A 26,018-nucleotide genomic window follows, 5' to 3' on the forward strand; every position below is an offset into this window, starting at 1 on the left:
AATTTAAGGTACCCTAATTTCATGTTTCTATATGTTTCAAGGTCCCGTGAGTCCAAAAACATGATTTTTGGTGTTGGTCTGTGTGTGTGTGGTGTGTGTGTGTGTGTGTGTGTTGTGTGTGTGTGTGTGGTGTGTGTGTGTGTGTGTGTGTGTGTGTGTGGTGTGTGTGTGTGTGTGTGGTGTGTGTCTGAAACACGATAACTCCATTCCTAATCAACCGATTGATTTGAAATTTTTAACTTAAGGTTACCATGAGTATCCAACAATAAGAAATTCAATAAAATTCAATTCAAAATGGCGGAAAAATTGTGGATAATGACTAAAAACCATGTTTTTCACGGTTTTCTTGAAAACGGCTCTAACGATTTTCTTCAAATTTATACCATGGATAGCTATTTATAAGCCCTATCAACTGACATGAATCTCATTTCTGGGAAAATTGCAGGAGCTCCGTAATATTCTTGAGATAAATGGCGGATAATTACTAAAAAACCATGTTTTTCACGATTTTGTCAAAATAACTTGACCGATTTTTTTTCAAATTCATACCCTGTATAGTTATTTATCAGCTCTATCAACTGGCATGAGTCTCTTCCTGGGAAACTAATGGGGGGTCCACCCCATCCTTGAGAAGTGGACTTGGTAACCTCCTTCCCGTGCATGAGGTAGGTAGGTAGCGAAGTTCATAAAAAGAACACATAGTCGAGATATTTCATCTTTGGAACAGCTGTTTTGACGACATTAAAAAATGACGCCAGAAAAAAATCAGCTTTTCATCAAATCTTCTTTTGTCAAAGCTATCTTCTATTGAAGGCAGTGGAAAAGCAGAGAATCGGCAATGCTGTTCTATCTTTCTCCACTACCATTATAACGTGGACACCACTAGGATTTGATTTCAGTGTACAAGTGCCGGTTGCACAAAAACCGGTTACATTTTAATCGTGATTAATTTCACGAGAACCAATCAGAGAAGCCTTCTTTTTCTCTGATTGGTTCTCGTGAAATTAATCACGATTAAAATTTAACTGGCTTCTGTTCAACCGGGCCTTAGAGTAATTTCTCCGCACTTTCTCTGAATGCTCTTGTTTGATGGTTTGGTTTTATTCAAATACTTGTCCTTACATTCATAAATAAATGGTTAATTTCTGTTCCAGCAAACAAACAGAACTATGTTGTTGTCTTTGAAAGTGACGATATCGGACGCCTGAGTTTAGTTTTGCTCTTCCAAAATTTATCTTAATCATGATTAATATTTATCAGACAAACTAATTGAATCGACTAATTGTATCATCATTCATGTTTTATCATCAGCGTGTAGTTTTTATCATGCATGTCCCATCGTTAGTGGCCAGTCTAAGTTTTGAATTCTATAACATATTAGCAAAGAGTTAGGCTCAACTCACACCTACGGGACTCAGGTCGAGAAGAGACTCGACTCTAGTCGAGAGCATGTGTTTCCAAATGGTGACGTCGCGGAGACTAGAATCGACTGGTCTGAGTGTCACCATTTGGAAACACATATGCTCTCGACTAGAGTCTAGTCTCTTCTCGACCTGAGTCACTTAGGTGTGAGTTGAGCTAAGTATAAATTTATAAAATAATATTTCATTGATTTGTGTTTCAGCAAACCCAAACAACAGACAGAGCTTCTGTCGTCTTTGAAGGTGATGATCGGCCGACCTGTGGAGATCAGACTGGACCAGATGTTGGATCTGATGGACCAATGCTATCTGCTGGAAACACCCGACAATGCTGAGAAGGCAGTCGATAGAGCTACTAGAGGCTCAGGTCCCAACCCCAGTACGCTGCTCAGTGGTATTCTCCCAGGTACAATAATAATCTGTGTATCTGTCATATATTTATAGATATTAGCATAGACTATCTATTCCTTTATTCTTAAACTAGTAGCTCTGTAGACTAGCAGAACAGTAGACCTCACGCAGTATTCTCATCCACAAGTACCTGATTGAAACTATAGACCTTATGGAAATACAGCAATAGACTGGCTTCTCCACACATCTGTGTAATCACTTGTCAGCTAATTTATGGTGAATAATAATTATTCTATAGTCTGATTTCACTTTCCTTGCCCTATTACCATAGGTAAGGAAAGTATTGCTTTCCGAAAAAAATTAAGGTACCCCAATTTCTAAATTTCTATACGTTTCAAGGTCCCCTGAGTCCAAAAATGTGATTTTTGGGTATTGGTCTGTATGTGTGTGTGTGTGTATGATTGTATGTGCGTCTGTGTACACGATATCTCATCTCCCAATTAACGGAACGACTTGAAATTTGGAACTTAAGGTTCTTACAATATATGGATCCGACACGAACAATTTCGATCTAATGCAATTCAAGATGGCGGCTAAAATGGCAAAAATGTTGTCAAAAACAGGGTGATTTTAGATTCCCAATCATCAGGCTTCAGATACAATTTAAACAAAAAAATTTAAGTGGAAAAGATTGAGCATGAAAATCTCTACAATTAATGTTCAGTAACATTTTCACCTAAAATTGAAATTAAGCTCGAAATTCGAGAAAATGTGATTATACAATTGCAAACTGTTGGCAACTGTTAATTCTATTATTAAATCATTCACTATGAAGAGATAGCAGACTTCGTGTGTCTCCAGCGTTATTGTCCTGTCAACAGCTGGCTCAGATCTTTGTTTATAAGTAGACTTGAAATGCGCGTAAACACTAGCGTCAGGTGATCAATTTTCATAACGGCAAGGAAAGTTGTGTGAGTGCGCCACACCAGATTTTTATGATAATCTTCATTTTCTCATTTCTACCAGTAGTTCTGTGAACAGTATACCTCGCGCAGTTATAAACCACAGCCTCCCCTTATACTGTCAATCAGAGTGAATCTAGTCTGTACAGGCCTATGTCGTGTCGGCGTGATATCGGTGTGGAAACGGCTAATGGCTGTTGGGGTTGGTGTATCAAAAATGCTAACATCAAAACCTAATCTTCTACAAGACATACTGGTAACAGGTCAGTCCGAGTTCAAAGCAGAGAAAGATCGAGAGAAAATACTACCTATGTTTTTTTTCAGTTATTAGTTGCATGCAATTAATAGTCCACACGATACATTATGTTTAGTTTTTGATAGCTTATCAAAACTTCCTTGTAGCTGCTTTGCTACGATAGAATTGTATGCATCTCAAATGGATGTAACTTACAGTAGGCTAGATAACTATATTCTTCATCTATCCATACAATATAAGTAGGCCTACATCATCGAAATGATAGGGGGATGAAAAATAAAGTAACTTTGTGCTATTCCTCTCCCAAATTTGAATAACGGTGAGGCTACACTTAGTCCTAAATAGGTTAATTCTTGTAGTTCTTCACTTCACAAGATTTCACTCATTAAATATTTTAACATGGTAGTTTTTCAAATCTAGATGCTTCAAAACCAAACATGGAAGAGATATTATAAACTATAATTAGGCTACCTATATAGTTACTGTACAGTAGGCTACCTTCCATATCCTACAATACTTTATTTACTTGAAGTTCTGTGAACAGTTGTAGACCTCACGCAGTATTCTCAAACACAAGTACCTGATTGAAACTATAGACCTTATGAAAATACAGCAATAGACTGGCTTCTCCTCACATCTGTGTAATCACTTGTCAGCTGATTTATGAATAATAATTCTATAGTCTGATTTTTACTTTCCTTGCCCTATTACCATATAGGTAAGGAAAGTATTGCTTTCCGAAAAAAAAAATTAATGTACCCAAATTTCTATACGTTTCAAGGTCCCCTGAGTCCGAAAAAGTGGTTTTTGGGTATTGGTGTGTGTATGTGTGTGTGTGTGTGTGTGTGTGTGTGTGTGTGTGTGTGTGTGTGTGTGTGTGTATGAGTGTATGTGCGTCTGTGTACACGATATCTCATCTCCCAGTTGACAGAATGACTTGAAATTTGGAACGTAAGGTCCTTACACTATAAGGATCCGACACGAACAATTTCGATCAAATACAATCCAAGATGGCGGCTAAAATGGCGAAAATGTTGTCAAAAACAGGGTTTTTCGCGATTTTCTCGAAAACGGCTCCAACGATTTTGATCAAATTCATACCTGGAATAGTCATTGATAAGCTCTATCAACTGCAACAAGTTCTATATCTGTAAAAATTTCAGGAGCTTTGCCCCATCTATGCAAAGTTTGATTTTAGATTCTCAATTATCAGCCTTCATATACAATTGAACAAAAAATTCAAGTGGAAAAGATTGAGCATGAAAATCTCTGCAATTAATGTTCAGTAACATTTCCACCTAGAATTGAAAATAAGCTTGGAATCCGAGAAAATGTGATTATTAAATTGCAAACTGTTGGCAACTGTTGGTTCTATTAAATCATTCACTACGAAGAGATAGCAGACCTCGTGTGTTTCCAGCGTTATTGACCTATCACCAGCTGTCTCATATCTTTGAATAGTTGACTTGAGATGCGCGAGTACACTAGTCAGGTGATCAATTTTCATAACGGCAAGGAAAGTTGTGTGAGTGCGCCACACCAGATTTTTACTCTAATATTGGCGTATGAAGGAGGCTCCTTTCTCCTTTTATATTATCCTTGAAATGCAAAATTTCCAAAAACCTTGTATATACGTCGACGCGCAATTTAAAAAGGAACATACCTGTCAAATTTTATGAAAATCTATTACCGCGTTTCGCCGTGAATGCGCAACATATAAACATATAAACATTTTAACATTCAAACATTTAAACATTTGAACATTTAAACATTTGAACATTTAAACATTTAAAATTTAAACATTTAACATTTAAACATTTAAACATTTAAACATTTAAACATGTAAACATTTAAACATTTAAACATTTAAACATTTAAACATTTAAACATTTAAACATTTAAACATTTAAACATTTAAACTTTAAACATTTAAACATTTAAACATTTAAACATTTAAACATTTAAACATTTAAACATTTAAACATTTAAACATTTAAACATTTAAACATTTAAACATTTAAACATTTAAACATTTAACATTTAAACATTTAACATTAAACATTTAAACATTTAAACATTTAAACTTTAAACATTTAAACATTTAAACATTTAAACATTTAAACATTTAAACATTTAAACATTTAAACATTTAAACATTTAAACATTTAAACATTAAACATTTAAACATTTAAACATTTAAACATTTAAACTTTAAACATTTAAACATTAAACATTAAACATTTAAACATTTAAACATTTACATTTAAACATTTAAACATTTAAACATTAAACATTTAAACTTTAAACATTTAAACATTTAAACATTTAAACATTTAAACATTTAAACATTTAAACTTTAAACATTTAAACATTTGAACATTAAGAGAAATGCCATACCGTCGACTTGATATTAGACCTCACTTCGCTCGGTCAATAAAATGATTAAATTATAAAATGATTATGAATATAAATTATAACAACTAGTTTCAGTGTTCACACCATCGTCAGGTTTTAAAAATAAATTTTAAATAAAAATAAAATACTTATTTATAAGTTATATTTGTACACGATTCCTTATTTTTACGCAAACCCATTTATTGATTCGGGTGTTTCAGGAACAAAATGGTGTGGTTCGGGGCGACATTGCTGAGACATATTACGACCTGGGAACAGAGACAGACATAGACAAGTGCTGTCGGAATCACGACATCTGTCCGTCAAAAGTGCGACCGAAAACTGTCCGATACAACATGACTAACAACTCGCCCTATACAAAGTGAGTCAGCTGGTTTTCTCAAAGTGTTTATCTGTCTTTCAAATTGTTGATTTTCTTCAAACTGTTTTATTGTTATTTTTGTTTTATTGGGTAATTGTGAGACAATTTAAAATGAGTAAAGTTGAAGTTGAAAAGTAAATTGAATGGAAGTCAGAACATCAATCAAAAATAACGTCAACCATGGAGAAAACCATGAGAGTCTGTACTCACACACAGACTCGTTCTAGGTGTACTATTCTATGAAATTATTGTAAAGTTAACATTTTAAATGTTTGTAACATGATGCTTTATGAAAATAAAAACATTTTGATTCATTCATTCAGTCAAATAATTTCAAAAAGCAATATTAGATTATATTGATTGATGTTAGATTCTAGTAGGTACCTATTGTGGGAAACTGTTTGAAAAAACCTCACTTACACAACTGTGCATTATTTATTAGCAGCTACATATGCAATAATGAAGCATGATGTTTCTATAAACTAAATAAATGATTTATTGTCAAAAACAAAAAAATGTCATAACAACGTTATCAGCTTACAGTAATATCACATTTTATTTTTATTATTTCAATCTACTTTATTTTAAAATCAATTGCCTAGTACTCTTAAGTCAAAAAACAAACATTCACACAAATAACTTTCAAAATTGAATTTCGAAAAACTCATCTACCTTATATAAACATTTTCCAACGAGCAAATAATTCTTTAAAACCCGTTTAAAACTCTCATAGTCAATTTATTACTCTTATCTTATTAGAGAGAGCATTAAAATGTTTTATAGACATATGTAGACATGCTGGACTGTTGGCTGTAACTGCTGGAGACGAAGTCTTTATTCTATACTGCTGAAGTGATCACATAAACGGTTTCTTATAGATAAATACAAAATATAAAACTTATAATTTTCTGATAATTAACTTAGGCCTACTGAAAATCCTATATTTCCCCAATTTTTTTTTTTCATTATTATTTTATCATTAGTATCATCATGTGGGCTATAATTAAAATCTGAGTACCTCAATTTCTCAATATACATTATACTTCTCAGTATTAATGTCTGAATTGTATTAATGTCAATTGATTGATTTATTCTCTTAATATCTCAAATCCTCAATAAATTATCAGTATTAATAATATATGAATTTCATTAACGCCAATCTATAATTGTTTCAGGTCACATTGTAGCTGCGACTACAAATTCATGCAATGCTTGAAAGCCACCAACAAGCCGACTGCAAACGTCATGGGAACCATCTACTTTAATCTCCTTAAAGTGCCTTGTGTGAACACTGAAGAGAGAAAGTTCCAGAGCACCTTCAAATATTAGAAAGACTTGAAACCTTTGTTCAAATTGGACTCCTGATTTATTTATTACTAGTTTATTTTGTGAAAATGACGATATTATCATAGAGAAAGGATAGCAGAAGAAAATATCCCACGGTATGAGAGGTTATGTTCCAATTTTCAATGTTAACTCAAGCCCATAGTCCTAGTAGTTTGTTCTTTTTGGTGAAGTAATGTGAAGATAGTCTCTCATACTGTGCTGTCATTCTAAAGCTGCGTACAGATATACGCGCCTCCAACCCGCCCCGCGCAAGTTCCGCCCTCGTTCCGCCATCGCTCCGCCCCCGATCTGCAGTCGCACCGATCATGAACGCTACGGGAGATGTTAGCTCTCCTCGCGTTCCACTCTTGCTCCCCGGTCGATCATCAATCGCTCTGCTCGAGTGACGTTCGGTTGCGGAGCAGAGCGAAAGTCTGTACGCACCTTTACACTCTCATCCGGCCAAATAATAATAATAGACAGTAATCGTCTTCAGTTAACAAAAATCGGCTTTAAATTTGGAACATAAACGACCAATACCATATGAGATATTTTCTCATGCTATCTTTTCTCTGTGATATTATAGAGTGAAGAAGGGAATCAATTATCAATCTATAAGGAAATGTTAGTAAAACGTGTGTATTATATAAAAAAAACATAAGAATTATTGTTGAAATATATATTTAAATATGAGAATACAGAAGTGACAGACGACTGAGATCATTGTATAAAAACCAATGTTCTATATTTTTAAAAGCATTTGTAAGATAGATGATCAACTCTGTGTGTAATAAATAATTATAATTAAATCTTGTATAGTTTTGAAGATAATTATTTTAGTTTGTAAACAGAATAACCCATATCCTGTCAGATTTGGAAGATATTAATAGAGTGAATTGGTACTACAGAAACTACCTAGTTGTATAATGCAACATTATTAGAATCAGTAGGTAGAATGTATCACAAAAATATATTTGAGAATTTATTTTAAAATAAGATGAAATTCAATGCTGTATATATATATAATAAGGTATTGTTGTCAAGTTGTGTTGAAGGATTTCCTTCTTTACTTATGTGATTCTTCTTAGAGAGACAGTGGAACTTAAACACGACATGCAGTCAATATTATTAAGTAAATAATTGAAAACTTTTACTTACTGACTGAAGTACTTTCGATCGTCTAGCGATCATTTTCAACAGACTGTTCGCTAGACTGATCTTTAGACGATCGAAAGTACTTCAGTCAGTAAGTAAAAGTATTCAATTATTTACTTAATATTTGACTGCATGTCGTGTTGAAATACATAGAAAAATTTTGTTAATACATAGCAGCTCGGAAAGGATCAAGAAACCATCAAAGTGGAACTCTTGAGTTTCCATATATAAAAACAATATTAAATTACAATATTTTCTGTAAATATTCATAAGTATTCATCTTTCATAAATGGATTTTGAAAAGATAAATGAATAAAAAAATACATAGTTATACTTCACCTGATTTACAAACATAACAAGATTGAATCATCTCAGATTTTTCAAGATTCAAGATTTCTTTATTGCAGAAAACATTTATACAAATGCATAATAGCATCGTCATAAATCAAACATGATAAATAAAAGTATTTACATTCGAAAAAATAATAATACAAACACAAGCATACAAACATCAAAAAAAAAAAACCATCAAATTAGAAACTCCTCTTTTCTATATGGACATATTTCTATTAACATCTTTTTTATGGCTCTTTTAAAATCACCCACTTCTAGCTCTTTTAAATGTGCAGGAAGCAAATATCTGTATTCTTGATAATAAATGATAGATTCAGGTACCGTACATATGAATGCTACCAAACTGTAATATAAGTTATTATTGTTTAGTAATTTGTGTCTCAAAATCGTAGGCCTATATATGTTACTGATTAGAGATCCAAAACATATAATATTAGAGCACTCCAATTTCGTAGATCATTGAGCACTTATATAGAGCACTACATAAACCTCTTTAGTAGAAGTACTTCTGCAGTGTATATTTATTCATTGAATTATCTTTGCCTATTGAGAAATCATTCGATGCATGAAACTTCATCGTTTTAATTGTTATAGTATTCTAATTTGTAATGTAATTGTTTTTGATGAATCAATTTCATTTGATTAGAAGAGTCAGATCTTGAGAAAAAGTTTAATTCTCAACTCTGCGAGAGAGCTCTATCGCAATAAAAGTGTATCATTTTGACAGTCCTCCATTTTCGGATCTCAATTATCTTTCTAGAAAGATAATCTTTGAACCAAAGAGAGCCTGTAGAATTATCGGTTCTTTCTAACAGCCGTATCTCAATGACATAATACTGGTTCTGTTCTGATAAGGAGCAACAGAGAAAAAATCAATGCGACTAGTGTAGTCTCTCATATCAGTTTATGTGTTGAATTGAAAACCACTTGTTGTATTATCAGTATGAAAATTCACACTCTTGTTTAGAGTTAGGTAGTGTTTCAAAAATGGCTAGTCTAGCGAGTTGTAGAAGTGCGTTAAGGCATCTGAGGAAGCTGCATAGATTGGATAAAGTGATCAGAAACACAGGTCAACGTGGATTAGCAACAAATGGAGAGTTTTTAATAGATGATCCCAAGTATGGATTTTTGAGGGAGCTTGGTTTGGAGAAGAGGAATATAGGTGTCTACAATGGAGAATGGAAAGCTAATGGAGAGGTAAGTGTTGAATATATAGATATAAAAATGATGGTTTCTCGATCCATTCCGAGCTGCGATGTATTGTATTAACACACTTTTTCTATGTATTTCACACGAAATGCAGTCAAATATTTAAGTAAATAATCGAATTCAACAGACTGTTGAAAATGATCGATAGACGGTCGAGAGTACTACAGTCAGTAGGTAGTATTGTATTGTACAGTCAGTAGTATTGTATTGTACAGTCAGTAGTATTGTATTGTACAGTCAGTAGTATAATATTCATTTCAAACTATCGGCACTCATGAAGGCTTCTCATCGAATAATGCTGACACTTTGAAATCTATCTTGCTATAGTAAATTTGCATAAATCTCAAGCAAATAATATGAGCACACAGAATATAAAGTATTTTATAACAGAATAAATTCGTCGATACAGTCTTTCTATCAAAGAAGTAAACGAATTTGATTATTTAATTAAATGTTTGACTGCATGTCGTGTGAAATACATAGAAAAACGTGTGTATAGATATATCGTATTTTCTATTTTTTGGTGAAGATAATTCTCTATTATTCCATTTTGGTTTTCAAATTAATTCTGATAATACATACGGTATAAACATAACTATTGTTCAAATCTTGCCATAATCAAAGTCATAGTTATTATCTTGCAAATATCCTACAGTACATACACAGAAATTGTAAATTTATATTATTTTTCATTTTCTAAAATCAATTCAGAAATCATTCATGCAAATCCAACTACCTAATATAAGTGTCTTGCAGATATCCTACATACACAGAAATTGTAAATTTATATTATTTTTCATTTTCTAAAATCAATTCAGAAATCATTCATGCGAATACAAACTTATATAAGTGGAAGATAAAACCATATTAATTAAGATCAGAACATTCTTTTGATTTCTAGCTTATAGCCTATCAATAATTCAAATTATCAGCTTCTCTCAGTTTTCTCTTATGATATCATAAGTTAATCTCCAGATTCTATTTAAATTGTAATGGAATTGAAAATACAGTACTGCAAATCCTCACACAAAGTCTAAAAGTCTATGAATAAACTATCTGATCGTTAAGATATGGGTCTGCATTCTGGGATGAGACCTTAATTTTTATAGCAAAATAATTTGTCTTTTTTTCTTTAGGGCTACTTTTGAGTATAAATAGAAATAGAAATCTGAGTAGGTACCCTTTTCAGACATTATACATTACACCATTGTGCACATTATCAAAAAATCTGGTGTGGTACACTCACACAACTTTCCTTGCTCATATTTGAAACTACGATCAGACTTTTGTATATGTGTATATATAATTGTTTTCAGAGTACTTTTTCCTTTGTGTAAATTGTGAAATTTGATGATTTTTTTTAGTCGTCATTTTTTTAAAGTCGTCTAAACAGCTGTTCTACAGATGAAATATCTCGACTATGTGTTCTTTTTATGAACTGCTCTACCTACCTACCTACCTCATGCACGAGAGGGGGTTACAAAGTCCATTTCTCAAGGATGGGGTGGACCCCCCATTAGTTTCCCAGAAAGGAGACTCATGCCAGTTAATAGAGCTGATAAATAAATATACAGATTATGAATTCGAAAAAAAACGGTCAAGTTATTTTGAGAAAATCGTGAAAAACATGTTTTTTTTAGTAATTATCCGCCATTTTTCTCAAGTATATTACGGAGCTCCTGCAATTTTCTCATAAATGGGACTCATGTCAGTTGATAGGGCTTATAAATAGCTATCCATGGTTTGAATTTAAAGAAAATCGTTAGAGCAGTTTTCGAGAAAACTGTGAAAAACATGGATTTTTAGTCATTATCCGCCATTTTTCTCAAGAATATTACGGAGCTCCTGAAATTTTCCCAGAAATGAAACTTATGCTAGTTGATAGGGCTTATAAATAGCTATCCATGATATAAATTTGAAGAAAATCGTTAGATCCATTTTCGAGAAAAACGTGAAAAACATGGTTTTTTAGTAATTATCCGCCATTTTTTCCGCCATCTTGAATTGAATTTTATTGAATTTCTTATTGTCGGGTCCTCATGGTATAAGGACCTTAAGTTTAAAATTTCAAGTCAATGAGTTAATTAGGAATGCAGTTATCGTGTTCACAGACATACACACATACACACAGACCAACACCCAAAAATCATGTTTTTGGACTCAGGGGACCTTGAAACGTATAGAAAACTTGAAATTGGGGTACCTTAATTTTTTTTGGAAAGCAATACTTTCCTTACCTATGGTAGTAGGGCAAGGGAAGTAAAAATGACATATAATTCGTGACCAAATAATTCTAGAAATGGTACTCAGATTTCGAATTTAATTCATATAGAGGATAATCAATCGTATATGTATCTGATAATAGAATAATGAAAGTTTGTTACATTAAAAGTTGTTGTGGAGATCAATAGGTGTGTTTCATGCAGTAGGCCATAATAACGCCCAAATCATTCTTCATAATGTCCATAATACGGTACAATAAAGGTAGTAGAACAATATTAAGCATAGCCAAGTCGATCATGTTTGTCTATTATTGTAGCCTATAATCTTTAGTTATATTGAAAGGCATCTCGCGCTTTCGATCACAAGATATTCCACTATATATAGGCTTGAGAAACTCAAATAAGAATGGAAATCCAACAATCTTAGTGTACTCTTTTTAAAATTGTTTACTCACAACATTTTTCAGCTATATGATGCCACATATCATTTTGATAATTAGTTATGAGTAGTGAGTAGTACCTGATAATGAGTAGTGAGTAAACAATTTTCAAAAAGGTACCGTTACTTGGATTTCTATTTTTATTTATAATCAAGAGTACAGTAGCCTTAACGCAATAAAAGGCTTGAGAAACTATCAAAAGATAAGTATTTTATATTTTATATCCAAAATAGTGTATCTATAATACCAATTTACTGAGAGTACCCATGTGCCAATCATCATATACCTACTGTATTTTTTATAAAATAGGTACTATTTTGAAAAACATATTGGAATACCTACCTACTAAACTTTAATTCAATAACTTTCTGGGTTGTTTGAAAGTGATATTGTAGTTACCAGATTGAATGAAAGCAACCAAGCTTATTACTGATATTGTAATAGTTATTTGTGCAACTAGTGCGCAAAGTGACAGTTTGCTGCACCGAAAGAAACGTTTACGCCCGAGCCGTAGGCGAGGGCGGAATGGTTTGTTGAGTGCAGCAGAGGAACTTTGCGCACGTATTTCACATTAAGTTTTTCCTACAGTTACCATTGAATATGAAAAGTGGGTAATTATGGGTAAAATTGCCTGAAATCCATCAAATGTTTTTCTGTGTAATTTTATTATTGATAAAAACCTTAATCCTAAAATCATAAAGTTCTCGTTGTCCTTGGTTATAATATTATAATGAATAATAATTAGCGCGTTGTGCTTCGTTGCACCTCTGCTCACTATAGCAGCCACAGCAGTCACTGTTACCAACTTAATTTTGATTTTGCTGCACTGTTGCTACATATAACCTACTAAGTATTTTGCGTTGCCATGTTGCAAATCTGGAGTGCAGAAAAATTTTTCCCGCACTAGAGCGGAAAAGTGATTCTTTGCGTTCTGTAATCAGTGCAGCAATGGCCACTTTTCAACGTAACTGTAGGAAAAATTTATTATTAACAATATCAAGTCGTTTTCATACTGCATTGTATACAATTGTATATAATTCAATATACAAGATTGAATTCTTTGTTATAAACACAGATAGGTAACAATGTCAATTTGTCCGGCTAACGGAAAAGCAATAGCAGAGAGAATGCACAAATTTTTAATATAAATATAAGCCAGTACCTATTGCAATTTAATAGACGAAAATACATTTATGATAAACACAGGTAACCACATCAATTTGCCCAGCTAACGGCAAAGCAATAGCAGAAGTTCAACAGGGAAGTGTACAAGATTACGAGAAATGCATCGAGGCCGCGCAAAATGCATGGATTCAGTGGGCAGAGCTGCCTGCCCCAAAACGCGGAGAAATCGTCAGGCAAATTGGAGATGCTCTCAGATCGAAGCTGGTTCCTCTCGGCAAGCTTGTCTCTCTAGAGATGGGTAAGTTAATTGAATGAAAAAGACTAAGAAATTGTCAAAAAACCACTGATTTATTGATAATTAGAAAGACCGGTTTCGGTTATTACACCATTGTCAATCTCTGATAAACTTCCATCCAGTTTATCAGAGATTGACAATGGTGTAATAACCGAAACCGGTCTTTCCAATTATCAATAAATCAGTGGTTTTTTGACAATTTCTTAGTCTTTTTCATTCAATATGAATAATTACCACAATATCAACTTCTCAATTACACAAAAAGGTAAGTTAATTTCTGTAATCTGTATTTTCATTCGCATGTGTGGATTGTTTCTAATTAAAGAATATAAGTTATAAAATATATCCTGAAAGATATCAACACTCACTTTTTATAGCGGCGTCATTTATTGTTATGATTATCCAATCATTCAGAGATTGGTGGAGAAGAAAAAAGGATAACCAGCAGCAAATTGAAGAGTCTACATTTTTATTGACACTTTAAGTCGGGGCCACACATGTCATGCAGCGTTCCGATCCGACTCATATCCGATATTTTTGAGATGTGGATGAGGGGTTTGGTGGGACATATCATATGACGGACATGTGTGACATGCTCCATTTTAGGCTGGTGTCATCCGTGACCGGGTCGGAGCACTGCATGATTGGTGTGGCCTCTTTTTTTAGAACTGCTTTTAAGTATGCAGCCAATTATTCGGATGTAGGAAACATTTTTTTTAATTACAGTAGACTGGAGTACTTTAAGCTAAACTTCATTATTATTAGTCAAGTAATTGATGTTATTTTAATGACATTAAAATAACTATGACTATTTAAATAGAATAACTATGACTATTTAAATATAATAAAAATGACTATTTCTATGACAGTTTGAGATGATTTTGTGATTATATTATTTTTCTCTAAAATCAACAAAGTCATAAGAATGAGACACATTTGAACAGTTCTCTATATACTATATCAGAAATGTAATTGAGTAAATATTCATTTATCTATATCTATTTGTGGACAGATCATGAATATGATTGAGATTGGCCCAAAACTATTCAACTCCCGAATTTTATCTATTCATTTATCATTTAGAATCAACTTAAGGACAAAGAAACAGACCACAGTCCAAAACTTCTTTTCATCCCAATTTCATAAAATAAATTGTCCAAATAAAGGTTATGTGCGACTTTCCAATTCTTAATTAATTTCCACATTGATACAAAACACAAACACTTGAAACAATTGATTTTGAATTTAGAAATATTAAGATCCGAATTGATAACAAAATTTTTGATAACATGTAATATCCAGTAACCTTCTAAAACACCAGTAATCTGAAAAAATTTCAGTTCGCTCTTGATTCATGGAGAATCCTAGTATATTTTTGGAGTCTCCAACTCCAGATCACTCCTGTAGAATTCGTCCACAAAGGAATAGATTACTGTCAAGACATCAATATTTTATGCTCTATTATTCTCCAATTTAATAGTTTAGTGGATATAAATTATAAAGAAATAATTTTTTCACTATTCGACCTCTGATGTAGGTAATTTTTCAAACATTCCACAGGCAAAATACAAGCAGAAGGCATAGGAGAGGTGCAAGAATATGTGGATATCTGTGATTATGCAGTAGGACTTTCTAGGATGTTCAGTGGCTCGATTATTCCATCAGAGCGTCCTGGTCACGTGTTATTGGAAAAATGGAATCCACTCGGAGTCATAGGAGTCATAAGTGCATTCAATTTTCCCATTGCAGTTTATGGATGGAATAGTGCAGTGGCTATGGTATGTAGGTAATTTGGTTTAACAAACACTATATTTATATTTTTTAAATAGAATTATAGTACTCTTTTCTGCAATTAATAAAGTAATAGATTAAAAGTACAAATTATAACAAATAGTTTCAGTGACCCACACACTTATTAATTTCAAAAAAATGGTACAGTACAGTACTACAATTCTATTTTATAAATATAAATAAGTAGCCCTGTATTATTCATACATTTTAACTATATTTATAATAACTTTTTAATAAAATTTACACTATGAACTGAGATATTGTGGAATTTCTCCATACCACATTATTAAGGTAAAATAAAAACGATATTGTTAGTTCCACATAATTTTACTATTATTTCTCCTCAACGGCTTCAAAATCTGGTTGTTCCTTAATATTTTATCAATTTTCATAGGGATGCTTATAGTCGGTTCTCAATTGAATTACACTTCATTTGTTTTCTTATTGTTTTCGACTACCATAACATGTTATGTGTTTTTTCAATAGTTTGGATAGAGCAGTTTGACTACTCCACTCCAGTGTTTTTATGTAGATTTTTGTATAGTTTGAATAAAGCTTTCTACTCCAGATATAGCTTATATATATATAATAACTTTGTTGAAGTTCTGACACTGTGTTACTAGTAACAGAACCTGTTGTAGAACTTCAACAAAGTTATTATATAGTGTTTCGTCATGGAAAGCAACTTCAATTATATATATAGCTTTCTACTCCAGACATCTTATTTATTCACTCACGTTCAATGCCACCACTATCGCATCTCCATAACACATTCTGCCCCACTCTCTATTATATTATTGTTATTCTCAGTGATTATTTATCAAAGGCGAGGCGTCCGGTCATCTCTGAATTCGCCGATGACTGGATTATTAATATTTTCACCTGAATACTTTGAGATCAAATTCTTCTTAAATTTCAATTATCAAACGAGTAGTATTCTGACATCCTCTTCTATTAATAGTGAGGTCCACGTTATAATGACAGTATTTGCTCAACTTTGAAATTGCTATCCTTGTCTATCATTCGACAAAGCCGGTGGTACTAGCCTTTTCTAGGTCCACAACGATGCCAATTATGTTTTTGACATTTTTATTGAAAATATTTAAAATGATTACAAAAAAAGGCAAAGAAACCAAAAGAAAAACGTATTTATGAATTTACTCTTCACTGTATGGATCAATAAAGAATTTTATTTCAATTTTTCAAATTAATTTCAATTATTAAGTCCACTCTAAAATTTTAATTTTAGTATTAGGCTAATAATTAATTTAAGGACCAGTTTCCAGCTTGAGATTTAGCCAAGTTCTAGACTTTTCAACTATTGGATTTTGAATAGTAAGCTTATCTTATTACTAGATGTTATCTTGCTCGATAAATAATCGTCCAAAATGAAACATTATCTTTTAAGTAGTGGTGGGGGGTGCAACTTTCATTCAAACTTTCAAGTGAATTGTTCCTGGACATGACATGATTGGGTGGTTTCTCTTCTCCATCTCCCATTGATCATAATATTATTTATTTATTGGATAGAGCAAACAGTGAAAGTCGAAAAAGAAAAAACGCAGTCTATTATGATTATATTATATTATTGGTGATTAATATTAATTTTATAGGTTTGTGGTGACGCAGTCCTTTGGAAAGGTGCTCCAACAACTCCTTTGGTCTCCGTGGCAACCAGTCGCGTTGTGGCCGAAGTTCTTGAAAGGAACAATTTACCTGGCGCAATTTGCAGTCTGTGCACTGGAGGCAGTGATATTGGCGAGAGAATTGCATCTGATACCAGGCTGCCTCTGGTATCTTTCACTGGCAGTACAGCTGTTGGTCACAAGGTCAGTTTCAAAATTATTCAGCAATCTTCTTCTTCTTCTTCTTCTTCTTCTTCTTCTTCTTCTTCTTCTTCGAGCAAAAGATTCTTTTCATTCTTCTTCTTCTTCTTCTTCTTCTTCTTCTTCTTCTTCTTCTTCTTCTTCTTCTTCTTCTTCTTCTTCTTCTTCTTCTTCTTCTTCTTCTTCTTCTTCTTCTTCTTCTTCTTCTTCTTCTCTTCCTCTTCTTCTTCTTCTTCTTCTTCTTCTTCTTCTTCTTCTTCTTCTTCTTCTTCTTCTTCTTCTTCTTCTTCTTCTTCTTCTTCTTCTTCTTCTTCTTCTTCTTCTTCTTCTTCTTCTTCTTCTTCTTCTTCTTCTTCTTCTTCTTCTTCTTCTTCTCTTCTTCTTCTTCTTCTTCTTCTTCTTCTTCTTCTTCTTCTTCTTCTTCTTCTTCTCCTCCTCCTCCTCCTCCTCCTCCTCCTCCTCCTCCTCCTCCTCCTCCTCCTCTTTCTAATCCTCCTCCTCCATCTCCTCTTTCTCCTTCTCCTTCTCCTACTCCTCCTTCTTCTCTTTCTCCTTCTCCTCTACTACTCTTCATATTACTCCTTCATGTTCTTCTTCGAGCAAAAGATTCTCTTTTTTATTCTTCTTCCTCCTCTTTTCAACCTACTGTCTACCCTTTTTTCTTCTTCTTCTCCTTCTTCTTCTCCTCCTTCTTCTTCTTCTTTTCTTCTTCATCATCTTCGTTTTTTCTTTTCTCTCCCTTTTTTCCTCCATTCTCTTTCTTCTTCTCCTGCTTATCTTTCTTCTTCCTCTCTTTATTTCTTCTTTCTTTTGCTTCTTCTCCTTTTACCTTGTTATTCTACTCATGTCTTCTTTCTATTATTGTCAAGAGGTCATAACAAATATAAATATGCTGTGCACCTTTATGGCAATGTAATTATCATCAATTAATACCTATATATAATTTGTAAGAATCGTTCTCTATCTTTTCAAGTAACTACATAATATCATAGAGAAACAATAGCGTAAGTAGATATCCCATGGTATAGGGCGTTTATGTCGCAACTTTTACTGTTATCTCAAGCTGATAGTCCACGTAGTTCTTTCCCGTGAAGCTTTATGACGCTGGTAGTCTCTCATATTGTGCCGTTCATACACTCTTACCCGGTCAAAACAGTAAAATCGACAATGCTCGACAGTAATCGACTTGAGATAACAGTAAAAGTTGCGACATAAACGCCCTATACCATGGAATATCCACTTACGCTATATTGTTTCTCTATGATAATATTGTATATTTGCTGCCTACAGAAAAAAGATCATTGGTGAGGAAATTTAAATAGAATCTCTTCTATTCTTGAGTATATGCTCAAACAACTTACATAATCTATTTTTCAAGGCAACTAATAGTAATTAGAATTATATTATCTGTAATACAATTCGTATTCCGGTAAAGTGAATTAAAAAAAATTTCGTTTTAAATTAATGTTTTTTATTTGATAGCTTTTCATGATTATATTAGTTGATGCCCTTAACTCTATTCGTTCCCTATTATGCACAAGCACCAACTGCACACCACATGAGCGGATGTTTTTACATGCAAGAAACACCTGGCTATTAACACCTGGACCAGTATGGTTGAAGAAGATGACAAAAAACTCAAAACAAGAATCGCAAGTTGAAAAAGTTGAATTAATCGAGAGTAACCCTGAATATGCGTTTGTTCGCCACAACGACGGCAGAGAATCGACAGTCTCACTTCGCCAGCTCGCCCCATACCCCACGAGTGCCGATTGATATTAAGGGGGGAAGATTGTGATGATAAAACAGCTGTAATATTTATAATCTGTTATCTCTGTTACTAAGACACATATTTAATGTCGAATAAAGCTCGTGTTGAGTCCAATTCTATTACAATATTTTTCATAATTTCCACTGAGAATAAACGTTTGTACCGCAGGCCTATTATAAATTCATCCACCCATCATCACCTTGGCTTAAAATACTTGTAGAAAGTTGTCTTTTTGAATAAATAAATAAATGAATGTAACGTGTAGGCTCCCTGACCATAGAATCACAAAAAAATAGTAAAATATGTAGCTTCGCTTGCCTATGGAGGAGAATGGATTAGGAGTGTTAAGAAAGATCTAGTTTTGGCAGGAATTACTGATGATAAAATGAAAAATAGAAATAATTTCAAAACAAAAGTGAACAAATGGGAAATTATTCCAGAGATAAAAGCACCAAGAGTTGGCACAAGATGGAGTGAAGAAAGAAAAGCTGCATTTTCTCAGAGAATGAAAAGCTGGTGGGCGAACAAGAAAACCGCCAAGTCTAATAAAAATCGATGATCATGATTTTACGATTATGCGTCTTCCACTTCGGGAGCTCTACGACTAATAATAATATAACATGTACAAAACAATTAGGTATGTAGGTAGGCCTACTTGTAATTTGTATTTGTTCATGGTAATAAAAACATTGTGTTTTTTTAATCTGGAGGTGGGCGTGACAGTACAAGAACGGTTCGGCAAGTCTCTCCTGGAGCTGGGAGGCAACAATGCGATCATAGTGGGTGAAGACGCTGACCTAGAGATGGTGGCCCAATCTGTGGTGTTCGCCTGTGTGGGAACAGCTGGCCAAAGGTGTACCACAACTCGACGGCTCATACTGCATTCCAAGGCAAGTCTAATCAAATCAAATTCATCCACTCAAACTGCATACAAAATATTCTCCAAAATATTAAAAAGCAAGTTTACAAGTGAACAAGATATACTAATCACAAAAGTACCGTACAGTAATATTGTGTACTCATAAATTACACAATTGTTTCAATTAGTATCTCTCAAGAATCAACTATATTAGTTTGATAATAAAATGATCATATTTATTTGCATATTATTGATTAGGAGATATAATAGGCTACATATTACACTTCGAATGTAAAATTTCTTGGACATCAGACAGAGATAATGAAAGGTTGCATTTCAACATTCCATCAGGAAAGAGACAAAGACATTCAAATAAATATATTGGTAGAGAATACATTGTGAGCTTAGTAGAAATAATATCCAATTATTTTTTCAATTTGGCAGGAAAAATGTGCACCCTGATTGTTTATTCGATTTTTCTTTGAAGGATTTTTCTTTAGGTGTAGGCCTATAGAAATAAATTTCCATTATTTTTACATATTTTCCACTACTCAAGCATTTCTCTACTAATGTAGAGAAATGTGCATTGCATTTAATAATTGTAAGGTTGAAAAAGGTGGAAAAATGAGAGATTGCGTTTGTTCAAGCGGTAATGAATATATAATAATAATTATTGATTGTCTGTCTGTCTGTAGTTTTCTGCTCGTAAGCAGGTCCTTCTATATGGCAGCAGCCCTCCACTCTTTTCTATTCTCTGCCAGTCGCTTCGTTGCATAGTAGCTCATCCCCTCCTTGATGTCGTCCAACATTTTGTATCTTCTTCTCCCTCTTCCTCTTATTGATTGAATGGAAGGTTAACATTATTTGATGTAGATGTTCGTTTAATAATATTACTACTGTATAACTTAGCTATCTTATTTATGTCAGGTACCATAACGATGAAGTACTAGGGTGGTTGGAAAGGGCCTACAGACAAGTGATAACTATAGAATTGGAGATCCTGCAGACGAGAACACACTGTATGGGACCTCTGCACTTATTTATTACCACCGGACTTCTTTTTGTTCCCCAAGATCAAGAGACAACTTAAGGGGACGCGGTTCAGGACTCTGGAAAACGTTCAACGTGCTACAATGAGGGCTCTAGACAGCATAGAGGTTGCCGACTTCCAGGGAGCGTTCATCAGGGATTTGAAAATTCGGTATCAGCGTGTTATCGACTCCAATAGGGACTACTTTGAAGATTTCTAATGAAAAATTGTACATATTTTGCACATAAAAAATTTCCTGAGGTCAGTCCGGTTACTTATTATACAGACCCTGTAACTAGTACCCTTGAAATATATAGGTACTTTTTCAATTACAAGGGTAGGTACAAGTTATTTTCTATGATTGAATATTCATGTTGCCCTATCAAATACGTTTTAGAAAATTTATACAATTTTTTTTTATTTCAAGTTATTTCCAAGCGCTTGTATATATTTCATAAGAAGTCAAACATCGTCATCTCTTGAATTTGTGCCATTACTCTGATTACTCTATTACAGAGAATAGTATTTAGCCAGAACTTTTCAAAATATATAAGGTATTGTACAGAAGGTACTACTAAACTTGTCCCTCTCATTAGAAATCTAAATAACAAACATTTTGAAAGCTACAGAACAACTATGGAGTGACACCTTCTTATTCATAGTTTAATTTTAGTGAACGAATACTGAGAAGCTATTTCAGGTAGAATCGACCATCGACTCACTGAATCTGTAATACGTCTAGAAGATTTATTGGAGCTAGTATTTTCATCATAATTCAAATAAAATCATCATTTATAATTTCAGTTTTTCATAATAAATTGGAGTGTGCAATTTCACTTGGAAACATATGCAGTCTATCAGATTACTATCCTTCTTAAAAATTGTTGCATTAGTTTTTCTGTAGTATCAATATTTGTGATAGGCTACTACTCGAACTTAAACTTTGTGATAAAATGTTTAAACTCATATTTTATTGATGAATAATTCAATTAATAGGAGGGCTTAGGATTTGTAACACAACAGAATATGAGCAGTTTCTAGGAAATTATATCTACTATTTTCATGAATTTCTTTATATGTCCATGAATTCATTATTATAGAAAATGATTAATCAAAAGCACAATAGTAAGTTGTGTTTCAACAAAGAATCTTTTACACTTCTCAAACTTTTCCACCTCAAACTTACCCTATTTTTTTTAATTCATCTTACTTTCAAAAAATGTATTCCATATGGATTTATCAATTAAATTTTCTTATTTCTAGCCCATTGATAGACCTGGCTTCTTCGTAGAGCCGACAATCATTTCGGGACTGTCCCATGACTCAGCAGTGGTACACACTGAAACATTTGCACCAATAGTCTATGTGCTCAAATCATCATCTGTGGACGAAGCCATTCAATGGAACAACGAGGTCAAACAAGGGCTGTCATCCAGTCTCTTCACAAAAGATCTTTCAACCCTATTCAAGGTTAGTGGATAGTTTGCCACATTCTATTTTTTATTTTTAACTAAGTTTATGTGTTAAATATGTAATGTTTGCCACACTCTATTCAATTAATTTGCTTATTTTTTTTGAATAAATACATTTTATTCTAGTGATTCATGTACACAACACAACCCATAACTCGCTTATTAGACCACTTAAAAATTTCAGTTGCCACTTTTTCTCACTCTTATAATGATCTTAACAATTATATTGAAAAATATTATCCAATTTAAATAATAATAGAAGTGTACGGAACAGCCTTCATGTATAGCCTGACTAATAATTAAAGAAACAATGCATACATTTTTATTTAGTTCTAGCTGTTGTCATAAAGTGTAGGCTTTACAAGTCTTGAATTTCTTGATCCATAAAGAACTGCTATGTTACATGAAGTGTTAACACTAAAACTTGGTAACGACCTGTAGATTAATATAAATTATTATAGAAAATATTAATTATTCTTTCATAACCCAGTCAGTGAGTAAGTATTCCATATTTTTCTCAATATTATAATTATTAGTCTACAAATCTTCATTAGAGCTGAAACTTGATATTTATAAAAATAAAGTCAACACACTTTTTCTATGTATTTCACACGATGTGCAGTCAAATAATATAATATAGTATAAATATAATAGGAATATAATATATACAGTAAATAATCAAAATATTTTACTTACTGACTGTAGTACTTTCGACCGTCTCGCGATCATTTTTGAAAGATCGAAAGTACAAAAGTCAGTAAATAAAAGATTCTGATTATATTTATTTAATATTTGACTGCATGTCATATAGAAAAAAGTGTGTTAATACATCACAGCTCTGAACAAATCAAGAAACCATCACCAAAAATAAAGTGTCCACCAGCTACCACATAAATTTAATATAAAATTGTACATAATAAACAAAAACATAGGTATTAAACATTTTATGTACAATAATACAATTTGTACTATGTGGTCGCTAGTGTTCACTCTTCTCTCTGTAGTGAGGTCCACGTTATAATGGCAGTGGATGAAGATAGGAGAACAACGTTGCCTTGATACCTTCCAAATTGTTGAAAACAGACTTGGCAACGTTGCGGAGTTAGAAAAGTATAGTGCTACCTGCATTGTCGAATGATAGACAAGGATAGCAACACCAATTTTAATCAAATACTGCTATTATAACGTGGACCTCACTATAGACGGCTGATTATTTAATACATAATGAAATAACTACCCTTACCATTTGGTATGGAGTGATCCGTGGTCTAGTGGATAGAGTGCTTGCGTAGCAGCATAGAGATCCCGGGTTCAAACCCTCTCAACACCAATAGTTTTTTAACCAGATCACTCCCGTGTTATCGGATGGGCACCTTAATTGTCGGTCCCGGCTGAAGTATGACAGTCGTAAGGCCCATTGACGGCTTAAATGATATATTCAGGCGGTGGGACCTTCCCGCAAGGGACTCTCCACTAACAAAAGCCATACGAATTTACATACCCTTTATTATCGAGATTATGAATCACGAGATTTCTGCTCAAACTACTGTTTGCAAGGCCAATTCTTTTAGATACATTTGTTGAAAGTGGACTCGCTTACAAATTTTGCACATTTTTTCTCTTTTTTCCTACTTTTTTCTCCAATACTTCCCTTTTCTTCTACTCTTCACCGTTCTTTCCTTACTTTTATACCGTCTACCTGTCTGTTACTTGGGAAACCAAGATGGCTAGATATTTTTCCTCCTTTCTTTCTTTTCAGCACACGCCGCCATGAAGCCTGTGTGTGTGTGTGTGTGTGTGTCTACCTTTACTCGACCAAAACAGTAATAATAGACAGTAGTCGGCTTGAGTTAACAAAAAAATCTGGTGTGGAGCACTCACACAACTTTCCTTGCCGTTATGAAAATAATTGATCAACTGACGCTAGTGTTCCCGCGCATATCACATCTACTATTCTAAGTTCTGAAACAGCTGGTGACAGGACAATAGCGCTGGTGACAGGACAATAGCGCTGCAGACACACGAAGTCTGCTATCTCTTCATAGTGAATGATTTAATAGAATCAACAGTTCGCTCCATTGGTTTGACATGGTTCTAACTGCATTACACCTACTTTTGAGAAAATCGACTTTGAAGTTTTGATTTTATATAACTCATGAAATTGTTGACTAATTTGACTAAAACTTTTTCTTCCAATTTATATATATGTATACACTAACTTTCATATGTTTAATTTGATAGATACCTTTTCATTATTTTTTTATAAATTCACTATATTGCAGTTAGAACCTTGTCATAGTCAACTTGTCAAACTATGAAGATGACAAAGTTCTAACTGCACATACAGCCATTTCAAATCAACCCATACTTAAATGAAGGAGATTAAAAAAAACTATTAAGGTTCTAATCAAATGAAAAATTTTATTTTGAAAACAGATTTTGTTCAAAATAATGTGAATAATATGCAAATAATGACATATTATTGAGCAGTAGAGTTCATAGTTATTTTCACAGTACAGTAGAGTTCACAGTACATTAGAACTGTGAAAATATTGTCACTTATACACTAATAAATAACACTAATACTAACACTAATACACTGAATACACTAATATAATTGTGACTGTAAAAAATTATTATGGTTCTAATCAAATGAGTTTTTTTACAAACACACTTAGTTCAAAATGATGTGTTCGGTGTAGACAATGTTAACAATAATCTAAAGATATTAAATAAAAAGAATATTATGTAAATTATGATGTATTTAGCAGTAAAGTTTATGGTTTATGCTCACAACATTAGAACTATAAAAATATTACCACAAATACAGTAAGTGACTTTAATAGATTATTATGGTTCTAATCAAATGAATTTTTTACAAACACATTTCGTTCAAAATAATGAGTACGTTGTAGACTATGTTAACAATAATGTGAAGAATATTAAATGGAAAGAATATATGTAAATAATGATGTATTCAGCAGTGAAGTTTATGGTTATGCTCACAACATTTGAACTGTAAAAATATTGTCACTGGTCAGCCTAAGAAGTTATACGTAAGTTACATATCATATTCTTACTATCAGGTGAATAGGACCTAGTTCATCTAGTTCAAATGAAGAACTGTCATGTAAAATGCCCAGTCTTGCAGTGGCATAAAAGGAAATGCCGCTTTCAAATCCTTCTTTTTTGCGTCAGAGATTTCTTCTGGACATTTTGAACTTTTGGTTTAATTTGAACTGCTTGTAAACCGGGTGAACTCTTTGGAACCTTTTTCGATGCCCTTCTAGGCACCTCGTTGAACTTTATGTTGCCACAGTTGATTGGTTCATAAGGGTCATGACTAGTTTTGAAGTATTTCCAAGAGCAGCTGGGCT

General features: G+C 33.1%; 2 protein-coding genes across 2 annotated transcripts in view; both read left to right on the plus strand.

Annotated features, from left to right (window-relative positions):
* The window catches only part of LOC111062600, a 76,187-nt gene extending 68,289 nt beyond the window's left edge, over window positions 1–7,898 (plus strand). Inside the window, 4 exon segments of the mRNA XM_039436912.1 lie at window positions 1,625–1,827; window positions 5,606–5,625; window positions 5,627–5,766; window positions 6,942–7,898. Of these exon segments, the coding sequence (XP_039292846.1) occupies window positions 1,625–1,827; window positions 5,606–5,625; window positions 5,627–5,766; window positions 6,942–7,095 (517 nt within the window). The 3' untranslated portion in view covers window positions 7,096–7,898.
* A 1,540-nt stretch (window positions 7,899–9,438) lies between these two features.
* On the plus strand, window positions 9,439–20,320 carry LOC111050583 (alpha-aminoadipic semialdehyde dehydrogenase). The gene is made up of 5 exons (XM_039436913.1): window positions 9,439–9,798; window positions 13,679–13,895; window positions 15,453–15,670; window positions 17,297–17,512; window positions 19,991–20,320. Exons 1-5 carry the CDS (start codon window positions 9,589–9,591, stop codon window positions 20,303–20,305), a joined length of 1,176 nt encoding a protein of 391 aa, XP_039292847.1. The 5' UTR covers window positions 9,439–9,588; the 3' UTR covers window positions 20,306–20,320.
* The last annotated feature ends 5,698 nt before the right edge of the window (window positions 20,321–26,018 follow it).

This window comes from Nilaparvata lugens, chromosome 10 (assembly GCF_014356525.2).
Source record: "Nilaparvata lugens isolate BPH chromosome 10, ASM1435652v1, whole genome shotgun sequence".
In the NCBI taxonomy this organism is placed as follows: domain Eukaryota; kingdom Metazoa; phylum Arthropoda; class Insecta; order Hemiptera; family Delphacidae; genus Nilaparvata; species Nilaparvata lugens.

What these genes read in the sequence shown, in the direction of transcription:
- LOC111050583 (XM_039436913.1), top strand. Translation starts at nt 9,589, where the DNA reads ATGGCTAGTCTAGCGAGTTGTAGAAGTGCGTTAAGGCATCTGAGGAAG. An exon ending in GCTTGTCTCTCTAGAGATGG is followed by an intron (nt 13,896 to 15,452) that starts GTAAGTTAATTG and finishes AACATTCCACAG; the next exon opens with GCAAAATACAAGCAGAAGGC. An exon ending in GGAATAGTGCAGTGGCTATG is followed by an intron (nt 15,671 to 17,296) that starts GTATGTAGGTAA and finishes TTAATTTTATAG; the next exon opens with GTTTGTGGTGACGCAGTCCT.